Raw genomic sequence first — 13,551 nt, 5'->3', positions numbered from 1 at the left:
AGGTTTGATGAAGATTTTGTACGGCTTTGGTAGATGAGTAATATTGTGCAAAATCTTTATTTCATCCTTTCTACAGGATGAGTTGATTGTTGGCTGGGGGAATAATTTATTAGCTAATTCAAAGGATTGAAACTTGCATCTATGGTTGCAACTTTCTGCAAAATCGCTGCCATACCATAAGGCTATAGGAAATTAAGAGGTGGACTAATAAGTTATAATTCAAATAAATAATAATATATGACAGAATCCAGAATTGCATTTGTAGTGAGCTAATTGCTTTACCATTACCATATTTACCATACTATTGCAATTACACCTCTTTGCATTTGAAATTCTAATGGGTTATTTCACAGTGAGATGCCTGATATGAATATTTATCTGTAAACAAAGAATCGTCATAAAATTCAACAAACTACAATGATGTGGTGGCAATTTCCTGTCTATCTCTGTCAGTGAACCATTGCTATTCATTCCAATTATTTTGCCAAAAATGGAATCATTGGATTTGCATTCAATTGTCCATTTCCTTTAAAGAATACCCTAGTCTTTTTGGAAATGCCGTGTGCGCTATCTGGCAGTGTAAAATTGCAATGACTTGGTTGTAAGAGACAGTTCATCTTTTTTATACTTTCTCAAATCAATTGGCAAGTTTGCCAATGAACTATCCTGCTCCCCCCTGCTACCTCCTTACTCTTCCCTTTCACTTTTAATCAATAGTTCTTCTAATAAAACGTACAATTCAATACATTGTAATTTGACCCTTGTGTTCTTATGTGATTGAATGTAAGGTTCACCCATTCTTTTAATACAAATCCTTTCCTCTTTGTTCAGTGTTCATCTTTCACTGACAAAATGTTTTGTGTCCTTTCCTAATAGAGCCTAATGAAGTGCAGAATGTGACTGTGGTGACTGTCACCACCAACTTCATAATCCTGCAATGGATGAAGCCAGTGGATCATAAAGAAGGATATCGGTACATGATACTGACCGAGGGAAACCCACCCCCGATCGATAATTATGGAAATATTACTGTAGAATTTGAGAATGCTACCATAAAAAATCTGACATCTGGAACCGAATACAGTTTTTCCATTACGACATTTGTCGCAGATGGAACTCGAGCAAATCCAGTAAAAAGCTTGAGCTACACAAGTAAGTCTTGCTCTTATACAGTAGCAAAAATACTTTAAAAACAATTTTTGCTGTTTATTGCTATGCTCTGCATGAGAACATTATTGTCTAAGTTTAATATCACAATAGAGCTTTCCACATTTTGATTTGATGAGAGAGATTATATTGAAATTAAATATATAATTTTTCCTGTACTTTTTTTATAAAGTGCAATGTGATCAATTTTGTCAATAGAGACAAATGGAGAAAGGGAGAGAGGGAGGGAAGGAGATAGGGAGGGAAAGGGGGGCAAGAAAAGAGGGAGGGAGAGGGGGCAGGTTGACAGTCGTTAGCGTCTCAATCCCAGATTCACCTCCTCAGCTGAGCTCCGAGCTCCTCACCAGGAATCTTGCATCATGTTAATCTCTACATTTCTTTTCTGTCTGATGAGGGAATGGGAATGTATTTACTTCTGAGAGGACTCCTCGTCTGGACAAGCCAGAACTGAGCCTTGGGCAGCTTCCCAGAGGAGTAGAAATTGCAATTTGTATTCTTCTCAGCAGGCACAAACTTAATCTTCTTATTTTCAGAACCTGTACAGCTGAGATATTTCTGTGTTTTAATTCTGTAAATAACATTACTCACCATGCTTCGACAGTACCTACCTGCAAAATAAGTGTTGAGTCTCAATCCTCCTGGAAGACTTAAAACTTTTTTAATTCCACAGAACCTGTACAGATACCAGAAGCAAACATCAACGTGAGTAGCAATGGGACAGTGGACACATTGTTAGTCTCCTGGATTAAACCTTCTGGCAACGTGGAGATGTACTTCATCGTTGTTGAAGACGTGAAAATGTCATCAAAGATAATCGAGAGTACTAATATCACGTCTACAGTAAAATTCCCTGGTCTTCGACCTGGCCAGGTGTACAACGTGTCGGTGATTACAAACAGCGGTCCTTTCAATGTAACCTCTGAAAACGTGCAGGGTATAACAGGTATGTGAAATGTGCGAAGAATAATTTCGATTGAATTTGTGTTACTTCTCAGAAATGCCAAATGTTGACAAGTTTCTGAACTACCACTTAAATTTAGAAGTTAAATCACTTCATTTGGGAAATTTGATGTATTTCGCTGGTTGACTACGATCCAATATATTTGGAGGGGAGGGTGGTCGCCCAAATGGAAGGAATAGAATATGAATAAATTTATGAACAATTAAATATAATTTAAAATTTGTGAAACGTACGTGAGAGTCAACTTGTGCGGATTCCTCATCTCAAGTATGTTGTGTTTATTGTTGTTTGCACAAGAACATTGAGGTACAGCATCTGCTTAATACATCTCGTACCGGCCTTTGAACAATAACCTTGGTCATTGCATTGAAATGACCAATGGGGTCTGTGATCCACTGAAATGCTGTAACAGTTAGAAAAACAATTACAAATCTGTCCCATAAGTACTTTGTTTTACATAAATTTCTTTAGAATCATAAAACTACAAAATTACACAGCTTGCGTATCTAAACAGTATGAAATCCATTGATATATTATTTGATATTGCTATTTTTCGATTATAAATCATTATGCCAACTGTTTGCTTGTGAGCATTAACATTTCAAGGTGATAGACAAGTGACGTTTCAGGCAGGGACCCTTCACTTCTTGATAATTTTGAAGGTACTTATGGTTTACTCTCTGAAGGAAATAAGGTTAAATGCTGAAAATATTCGACAGGTTGGACAGTATCTGTGGAGTGATAGTTTATCAAAACTAGGAAAGCAATAAGATAAAATTTAGAAGAAGGATTTCCTTATGTTGGGAAGTGTGGTGAAATGGGAGCCAATCAACTCTGGCCTGATGGGGTGATCGACGAGAACCTTTGTGAAATCACTTTTTTATTCAAACCAAATAGCCAGAAAGCATGGCAGGTCAAAAATGATGGGAAAAGCCAAACCCAAGAGTGATGTGCATTTCCAGTATTGCCTGTAAACTTCTCCTTTTCATAGCAAGAGGATTTGAGTACAGGAGCATGGAGGTCCTCCTGTAGTTGTGCATGGCCCTGGTGAGACCACACCCCGAGTATTGTGTGCAGTTTTGGTCTCCTAATTTGAGGTAGGACATTCTTGCTGTTGAGGGAGTGCATCGTAGGTTCACCAGGTTAATTCCCGGGATGGCCGGACTGACATATGATGAAAGAATGGATCGACTGGGTTTTATTCACTGGAATTTAGGATGATAGGATATCTTATAGAAACAGATAAAATTCTTAAGGAATTGGACAGGCTAGATGCAGGAAAAATGTTCCCAATGTTGGTGGAGTCCAGAACCAGGCGTCCCAGTTTAAGAATAAGGGGAACTGGGATGAGGAAAAACATTTCCGCCCAGAGTGTTGTGAATCTGTGAAATTCCCTGCTACAGAAGGCAGTGGTGGCCAATTGACTGGATGTTTTATAGAGAGAGTTAGATATAGCTCTTTGGGCTAATGGAATCAAGGGATATGGGGGAAAGCAGGAACGGGGTACTGATTTTGGATGATCAACCATGATCATATTGAATGGTGGTGCTGGCTCAAAGGGCCGAATGGCATACTCCTGCATCTATTTTCTATGTTTTTACTATCTTCCAAAATAAAAACAATCCATATTCAAAAAGCTCTTTTAACATCAATATTAATCTTAATTTTTTTCTAAGGCATAACTGATGTGGACAATGGCATGTCAGAACTAACATGGTCAATAGGATGTTGTAACTAATATGGACAATAGCATGTCATAACTAGTATGGAAAATAGCATGTCATAACTAATATGGACAAACACAATTTGGGAATTAGCTCTGGTATAGGAGGGACTAATTTTCTGAAAATGTTATGCCACTCAGATCCCAACCCTCCAGGACTGATCACAGTGACCAACATCAGCAACAGTTTCATCTCGCTGATGTGGGATGCACCTTTGGATATGGATGACGGAAGTTATACCTTCAAAATAACTTACAAAAATGGTTCTGCTGAAATGTTTATGACAGTAAATTCCAGATCAGCAATAATTCCAAACCTTGTTTCTGGAACCAACTATACCATTTGTGTGGCCACTATTGGACCGGGGAAATTGCTGAGTGAAAGTGTATCGACATTTCAATTCACCAGTAAGTAAAATATCTATTCTCAATTCCAGTGTGTAGTTTATAAACAAATACCTTACTTTTATTCTTGTCCTTTTGTATATCTGCCGCACCTGTTCGTCTTCTAATATTGCAGGAAAAATCCATGTGGAGTGCCTTGACCAATATATTTTGACTACTTTATGTGAAATATTCAAACCTCACAATTTTTATACATGAATGAAATTGTTAATGTTTATTAGCAATCTATAACTAAATCTCTGTTATCTTCCGGTTTACACGTTTTTTCTATTTGCACAAAAACGGTACGCGATAGCGCTGCAATTATTAGCCAGCTCACTCACCGTTCTCCTGTGCTGCGAGTGCACCAAGTTTCGTTCCGATCGGTGATATAATGTAAAAGTTAGCGAGGTTTAAAAATCTTAAAAACCATGGGTGCGCAGATCGATCTCCTCTCCTGCCAGTCAGCGCCGCGCGGATTAGTCTCTTCTCCTGTCACTCCCCGGGACGGTTCGCCCCTTCCTGTGATAATTGCTCGTTTCTAAGCTTCCCACAGTCTAGTTTCAGTAAAAACACTGAATCAAGCACTTGAAACAATCACATTTTATTTTACCAAAAACGCGTCACAGATCACACACTGTACCTCTCCCACCGCGTGTTCGATCCTCGTGTCTGCCTGTTCAAGCCCTCTAGGCCTCGCTCAGACAGAGGCACTCCAGAAGTTGACGCAGTCCCAAGTGCTCTTCCAGAAGATCGACGCTGAGCCTCGTGATCGCGGACTTTTATATGTCCCAGGACCTCGAGGGGCCGAACCACATGGGGGTGGTCTCTCAATAATCCAATTACAGATATCGATTAACCCCATACATAACAGGCATTTCCCTAACCCAATGATACAACAGTTCATACAATGTATAAGAAAGAAACCTCTCGAAGGAAACTAACAAGAACAAACATTGAAACATGTGCCCTGGAAATCAAACAACTTCTCCAAGGCTCAACAGTTCGGCCAATCATCAATTAACAGGATGACCGTCTTGCAACATTATGTATGTTTTACAATGCTTTTGCAGTGGCACAATAGAAATGATGCATTTAAGGTCAGTTTGCAAAATCACTATATATGTTATCAATTTAAGAGAAACCTGGAGAACACCTGGACCCATTACCATCCTGCATATCAGTCTGAGTCTAGATAGGCTGGCGCCAATCAAAGCCTGTAAAGTTCAGCTGACAAAGCTTAAGCAATTCTGACAAGTACATGGGATCCTCCATTTTATGGTGTCTTTAATTTAGCCAATATTAACATTTGCGCCATCGCGTCTTTATTGGAGCTGAGGGACGCTCTGGATGGCCTGCGGAAGTCTCGAATCTACAACATTTTCGGAGGGACCGGAAGCGGCCCAGCCCGGTGTGGCGCGGAGTCGGAGATGTCGCCGATGTCGCCAAACGGAAAGGGGAGACTCTGATCCCGGTGGGGGAGAACAACCAGCAACCAGCGCCCGCTGTGAGTCCCCATCGCGCAGCCAGCTCCAGCCCCTTCGCCCTCCAGGTCCTCCTCGCTGGCTCCTGCCCCCTCTTCCCCGTGATACCCCCCTATCCTCCATGGCTCTTCCCCGTCTTTTCTAAGAGCTCTCTCCCCCCTCCCCCCCCCCCCCGCCCACACACCCCCCTCCCACGCAACCCCACCTCCCACCCCATAAACCCCCACCCCACCCCCCCGCCCACATTCCCCCTTCCCCTGCACCCCCCGCCCACACACCCCCCCCGCCCACACACACACACACCCCCCCGCCCACACACACTATCGGAGCCGATCCTTTGCCTGGGATCGACTCTCCAACCACGGCCTGCGGACTTTAACATCAAGGAGTTTGCAGTCTCTGGTAGAGACCGTTAATGTCGGGAGCTCCAACGACGCAGAAGGTTCGACCAATCCCGACCCAGGGTCTGATCACTCGGCGCGGGGTAGCTGAGATCCCCCCCCCCGGATGCGGAAGCTTGATCGCCCCCACACGAGTGCTGAAACGCCGCAGGCAACGGGAGTCAAGATCATCCCGTCAATGGAAGGCTCGAGGCCCCTGACCGCAGGAGGACAAAGAAGGAAAGAGATTGAACTTTTTTTCGCCTTCCAGCACAGTGAGGAATGTGGAGGAGTCATTGTGGTGGATGTTTATGTTAAAATGTATTGTGTGTTCTGTTACTTTCTATTGATATAACTGTATGGCAAATGAAATTCCTCGTATGTTGCAAAACATACTTGGCTAATAAAGTATGATTATGATTATTTTAATTTTGATAAATCATGCAATCGATGAGATGGCACCAAAGAAACTTGTGAATTTGGATTTTCAGAAACCTTTCGATAAGGTTTCACATAGGATCTTGGTCACTCTGATTAGAGCACGTGGAATTGGTACACAGACATGGTTCATGATCAAATATGATCGGAAAGAAAGGTTTTTAAGGTTGGCAGGCTGTTACTGGTAGTGTACTGCATGAATAAGTGTTTGGACCCATGGTTATATACAAACTCTACCAACAATTTGACTGAGGGGACCAAATGTTGATTATTCTAAACTAGGTAAGTTTATGAGTAGGGGTGAGAGGTGAAGAGGATTCAAGAGGTTATAGCGAGTCTGTTTGAGGACATGGTAGATGTATTATAATGTGAGAAAAATATGAAGTGATTTACTTTGTTGCTCAAAAGGAAATGCAGGATTTTGTTTTAAATGATGAGAGATTGTTTTAAATGATGAGATGTTGATGGCCTTTGTATTCAAAATACAAAAAGCAATATACCGATGCAGCAATCAATATGGAAAGGAAATGCAATGCTGTGCTTTATGAGAGGATTTATTCATTGTCATGCAGCACAGAAACAGGCCGTTCGCCCCATCTCGTCCGTGCCAACTAAGATGTGAGTCAGTGGCTCTACCAGTTGCGCTACTGTGCCAGGGCAGCACAGTTGCACGGCTGGTCAAGCTGCTTTCTCACAACATCAGAGAACCGGGTTTGATCCTGACCTTGAGACTGTCTGTGTGGACTTTGCACATTCTCCCTGTGACTGTGGGTTTCTTGCAGGTGCTCCCGTTTCCTTTCACATCCCAAAAATGTGCAGGCTTGTAGATTAATTGACCTCTAAATTACCCCTGTTGTGTTGGAAGTAGATGAGAAATTGGGATAGTGTGATTGGGTGATCAACGATAGCAAGGATTCAGTGGGCTAAAGGACCTATTTCTATACTGTTTCTCAAACTATAACCTGAGACTAAGCTCATCCAATTTGGCCCATATCCCACTAAAACTTCTTTCCATGTACCTGTCCAAGTGCCTTTAAATGCTGTAAGAGTACCTGCCTTAATACCTCCTCTGGCAGCTCAGCCAATATACCCAATACCCTCTGAGTGGAAAAAGTTGCTACTCTGGTTTGAATTAAATCTCGTCTCTCTCACCTTAGAATTTCACCAATAAATTACACACATTTTGAAGAGCCTTTCAAAAAGCATTAGATGTTACAGAATAACATTTAAAACCTTGATCAATAGTGTAGACACATTTCCAGGCCTGCTTATCTTAGCAAGGATTGATAACATGGATCCGTCAAGGAAATGTGCAGTCCCTTAAATTGTTCACACAGAACAAAGAGTACAAAAACGCCACAGAAGTTCTGCGGAGAAAATGCAAATGTAATGAACATTTGGCACCATCTGTTTTACATTAACCATAATATCTGAGCCATTGTAGGTTTCTAAAGTATATTTATTGTCAGTAATAGGTTTGCCTGGAGCATTTCATCAATAAAGTTGTTTTTCTTTATCCCCTACAGAACCAAATATGGTGAGCAACATACAAATTGTTAAGGTTGATACCACCTCTGTAACTTTGAATTGGACACAACCAATAGAATATAAAGATACCTATTCATATCTGGTATTGACGAAAGAAAGTTTGAAACCTGCCAACACTCAAAATGTAACTGTAAATATTGAAAATGCGACTCTGACAGACCTGACCCCTGGAATCAACTACACCTTCACAATTATAACACAGGTAGCCAACATCCAGGCGGATGGCGTAGAGATATCCAGCTACACGCGTAAGTTGTGCAGACTATGACTTCTCTTTATAGTAAATTATAGGAAAAAATTAATTTACAGTGATGAAAACACCAACAAACTGGAAGCTGGTTTGCTGAACACCACCACTCTACGGAGAGTATGTCATTTTAATTTGCTGTGCTATTCCTGCTGTGCCTTTGGCTGCTTGCACTATTTCAGTGGTGAATGTAAGCTTGATGTATACCAGCTCATCTTTAAACTTGACTTGAAATGTTCTTTCCACAGATACAGCTTAAACTGCTGATCCGCGATCCCGCCCCCCCCCCCCCCCCCCCCCCGCACCCTTTTTTTTGTTTTTAGCTTAACATTTGAGTATGTGCAGAATTTAGTTTAGTAGTCTTTCTAATACATTCTTATCAGTTGCAACCCCATTCAAGATTTACTCCTCAGCTGAGATGTTTCTGTGTTTTTATTTGGTGAATAATATTACTTGCCTCACATGGAACCGTACGTTCCTGCCAAATAAGTGTTGAGTCTCAATCCTCCTGGAAGACTTCAAAAAGTTTTTAATTCCTCAGAACCTGAACAGATACCAGAAGCAAACATCACTGTGAGTAACAATGGAACAGTGGACACGTTGTTAGTCTCCTGGAATAAACCAGCTGGCAACGTAGAGATGTACTTCGTTGTTGTTGAAGACGTGATAAATTTGGAAAAGAAAATCGAGAGTACCAATGTCACGTCTACGGTAGAATTCCCTGGTCTTCGACCTGGCCGGGTGTACAATGTCTCAGTGATTACAAACAGCGGACCGTTTAATGTAACCTCTGGGAATGTGCAGGGCATAACAGGTATGTGGAATATGGGAAGAATAATTTCAATTGAATTTGTGTTACACATCAGAAATTGCATATGTTGAACACTATCTTAAGCATCCTTTGCCAGGTTTAGGAAGTTAAATCACTGTGAATGACAAATCTGTTGCATTTAACTAGCACTGATTATTTGATCCAGATTTTGTTTTATGGGTTGGTGGGGAAGAGTTTTGCCCAATAAGAAAGAGTAGAAAATTATAATTTTTTGACATACTACTTTAGGTTGTCCCAAAGCAGTTGATAATCAACAAAGAAATGTAGTTTACTGAATAATCAAACTATCAATTATGAACACTGTCCCATTCTCACTAAGTGCTGATTATTAATGAGGTTTCTCCTGCCAGTCAGCGCCGCGCGGATTAGTCTCTTCTCCTGTCACTCCCCGGGACGGTTCGCCCCTTCCTGTGATAATTGCTCGTTTCTAAGCTTCCCCCCAGTCTAGTTTCAGTAAAAACACTGAATCAAGCACTTGAAACAATCACATTTTATTTTACCAAAAACGCGTCACAGATCACACACTGTACCTCTCCCACCGCGTGTTCGATCCTCGTGTCTGCCTGTTCAAGCCCTCTAGGCCTCGCTCAGACAGAGGCACTCCAGAAGTTGACGCAGTCCCAAGTGCTCTTCCAGAAGATCGACGCTGAGGCTCGTGATCGCGGACTTTTATATGTCCCGGGACCTCGAGGGGCCGAACCACATGGGGGTGGTCTCTCAATAATCCAATTACAGATATCGATTAACCCCATACATAACAGGCATTTCCCTAACCCAATGATACAACAGTTCATACAATGTATAAGAAAGAAACCTCTCGAAGGAAACTAACAAGAACAAACATTGAAACATGTGCCCTGGAAATCAAACAACTTCTCCAAGGCTCAACAGTTCGGCCAATCATCAATTAACAGGATGACCGTCTTGCAACATTATGTATGTTTTACAATGCTTTTGCAGTGGCACAATAGAAATGATGCATTTAAGGTCAGTTTGCAAAATCACTATATATGTTATCAATTTAAGAGAAACCTGGAGAACACCTGGACCCATTACCATCCTGCATATCAGTCTGAGCCTAGACAGGCTGGCGCCAATCAAAGCCTGTAAAGTTCAGCTGACAAAGCTTAAGCAATTCTGACAAGTACATGGGATCCTCCATTTTATGGTGTCTTTAATTTAGCCAATATTAATATTTGCGCCATCGCGTCTTTATTGGAGCTGAGGGACGCTCTGGATGGCCTGCGGAGGTCTCGAATCTACAACATTTTCGGAGAGACTGGAAGCGGCCCAGCCCGGTGTGGCGCGGAGTCGGAGATGTCGCCGATGTCGCCAAACGGAAAGAGGAGACTCTGATCCCGGTGGGGGAGAACAACCAGCAACCAGCGCCCGCTGTGAGTCCCCATCGCGCCACCAGCTCCAGCCCCTTCGCCCTCCAGGTCCTCCTCGCTGGCTCCTGCCCCCTCTTCCCCGTGATACCCCCCTATCCTCCATGGCTCTTCCCCGTCTTTTCTAAGAGCTCTCTCCCCCCTCCCCGCCCACACACCCCCCTCGCACGCAACCCCACCTCCCCCCCCATAAACCCCCCCCGCCCACATCCCCCCTTCCACTGCACCCCCCGACCACACACACACACACCCCCCGCCCACACACACTATCGGAACCGATCCTTTGCCTGGGATCGACTCTCCAACCACGGCCTGCGGACTTTAACATCAAGGAGTTTGCAGTCTCTGGTAGAGACCGTTGATGTCGGGAGCTCCAACGACGCAGAAGGTTCGACCAATCCCGACCCAGGGTCTGATCACTCGGCGCGGGGTAGCTGAGATCCCCCCCCTCCCCCGGATGCGGAAGCTTGATCGCCCCCACAAGAGGGTTGAAACGCCGCAGTCTACGGGAGTCAAGATCATCCCGTCAATGGAAGGCTCGAGGCCCCTGACCGCAGGAGGACAAAGAAGGAAAGAGATTGAACTTTTTTTCGCCTTCCAGCACAGTGAGGAACGTGGAGGAGTCATTGTGGTGGATGTTTATGTTAAAATGTATTGTGTGTTCTGTTACTTTCTATTGATATAACTGTATGGCAAATGAAATTCCTCGTATGGTGCAAAACATACTTGGCTAATAAAGTATGATTATGATTATTTTAATTTTGATAAATCATGCAATCGATGAGATGGCACCAAAGAAACTAGTGAATTTGGATTTTCAGAAACCTTTCGATAAGGTTTCACATAGGATCTTGGTCACTCTGATTAGAGCACGTGGAATTGGTACACAGACATGGTTCATGATCAAATATGATCAGAAAGAAAGGTTTTTCAGGTTGGCAGGCTGTTACTGGTAGTGTACTGCATGAATAAGTGTTTGGACCCATGGTTATTTACAAACTCTATCAACAATTTGACTGAGGGGACCAAATGTTGATTATTCTAAACTAGGTAAGTTTATGAGTAGGGGTGAGAGGTGAAGAGGATTCAAGAGGTTATAGCGAGTCTGTTTGAGGACATGGTAGATGTATTATAATGTGAGAAAAATATGAAGTGATTTACTTTGTTGCTCAAAAGGAAATGCAGGATTTTGTTTTAAATGATGAGAGATTGTTTTAAATGATGAGATGTTGATGGTCTTTGTATTCAAAATACAAAAAGCAATATACCGATGCAGCAATCAATATGGAAAGGAAATGCAATGCTGGGCTTTATGAGAGGATTTATTCATTGTCATGCAGAACAGAAACAGGCCGTTCGCCCCATCTCGTCCGTGCCAACTAAGATGTGAGTCAGTGGCTCTACCAGTTGCGCTACTGTGCCAGGGCAGCACAGTTGCACGGCTGGTCAAGCTGCTTTCTCACAACATCAGAGATCCGGGTTTGATCCTGACCTTGAGACTGTCTGTGTGGACTTTGCACATTCTCCCTGTGACTGTGGGTTTCTTGCAGGTGCTCCCGTTTCCTTTCACATCCCAAAAATGTGCAGGCTTGTAGATTAATTGACCTCTAAATTACCCCTGTTGTGTTGGAAGTAGATGAGAAATTGGGATAGTGTGATTGGGTGATCAACGATAGCAAGGATTCAGTGGGCTAAAGGACCTATTTCTATACTGTTTCTCAAACTATAACCTGAGACTAAGCTCATCCAATTTGGCCCATATCCCACTAAAACTTATTTCCATGTACCTGTCCAAGTGCCTTTAAATGCTGTAAGAGTACCTGCCTTAATACCTCCTCTGGCAGCTCAGCCAATATACCCTCTGAGTGGAAAAAGTTGCTACTCTGGTTTGAATTAAATCTCGTCTCTCTCACCTTAGAATTTCACCAATAAATTACACACGTTTTGAAGAGCCTTTCAAAAAGCATTAGATGTTACAGAATAACATTTAAAACCTTGATCAATAGTGTAGACACATTTCCAGGCCTGCTTATCTTAGCAAGGATTGATAACATGGATCCGTCAAGGAAATGTGCAGTCCCTTAAATTGTTCACACAGAACAAAGAGTACAAAAACGCCACAGAAGTTCTGCGGAGAAATTGCAAATGTAATGAACATTTGGCACCATCTGTTTTATATTAACCATAATATCTGAGCCATTGTAGGTTTCTAAAGTATATTTATTGTCAGTAATAGGTTTGCCTGGAGCATTTCATCAATAAAGTTGTTTTTCTTTATCCCCTACAGAACCAAATATGGTGAGCAACATACAAATTGTTAAGGTTGATACCACCTCTGTAACTTTGAATTGGACACAACCAATAGAATATAAAGATACCTATTCATATCTGGTATTGACGAAAGAAAGTTTGAAACCTGCCAACACTCAAAATGTAACTGTAAATATTGAAAATGCGACTCTGACAGACCTGACCCCTGGAATCAACTACACCTTCACAATTATAACACAGGTAGCCAACATCCAGGCGGATGGCGTAGAGATATCCAGCTACACGCGTAAGTTGTGCAGACTATGGCTTCTCTTTATAGTAAATTATAGGAAAAAATTAATTTACAGTGATGAAAACACCCACAAACTGGAAGCTGGTTTGCTGAACACCACCACTCTATGGAGAGTATCTGTCATTTTAATTTGCTGTGCTATTCCTGCTGTGCCTTTGGCTGCTTGCACTATTTCAGTGGTGAATGTAAGCTTGATGTATACCAGCTCATCTTTAAACTTGACTTGAAATGTTCTTTCCACAGATACAGCTTAAACTGCTGATCCGCGATCCCGCCCCCCCCCCCCCCCCCCACCTTTTTTTTGATTTTGCTTAACATTTGAGTATGTGCAGAATTTAGTTTAGTAGTCTTTCTAATACATTCTTATCAGTTGCAACCCCATTCAAGATTTACTCCTCAGCTGAGATGTTTCTGTGTTTTTATTTGGTGAATAATA

General features: G+C 42.2%; 1 protein-coding gene across 1 annotated transcript in view; it reads left to right on the top strand.

Annotated features, from left to right (window-relative positions):
- LOC116984406 overlaps positions 1-13,551 on the top strand; it is a 116,313-nt gene that overhangs the window by 42,995 nt on the left and 59,767 nt on the right. The window contains exons 48-53 of the mRNA XM_033038560.1: positions 877-1,152; positions 1,838-2,110; positions 3,993-4,259; positions 8,064-8,333; positions 8,874-9,146; positions 12,840-13,109. Of these exons, the coding sequence (XP_032894451.1) occupies positions 877-1,152; positions 1,838-2,110; positions 3,993-4,259; positions 8,064-8,333; positions 8,874-9,146; positions 12,840-13,109 (1,629 nt within the window). The remainder of the gene's footprint in view (positions 1-876; positions 1,153-1,837; positions 2,111-3,992; positions 4,260-8,063; positions 8,334-8,873; positions 9,147-12,839; positions 13,110-13,551) is intronic.

This window comes from Amblyraja radiata, chromosome 20 (genome assembly GCF_010909765.2).
Source record: "Amblyraja radiata isolate CabotCenter1 chromosome 20, sAmbRad1.1.pri, whole genome shotgun sequence".
Taxonomy (NCBI): Eukaryota; Metazoa; Chordata; class Chondrichthyes; order Rajiformes; family Rajidae; genus Amblyraja; species Amblyraja radiata.
The sequence above is the reverse complement of the archived record's forward strand: the minus strand, read 5'-3'. Positions and strand labels throughout refer to the sequence as shown.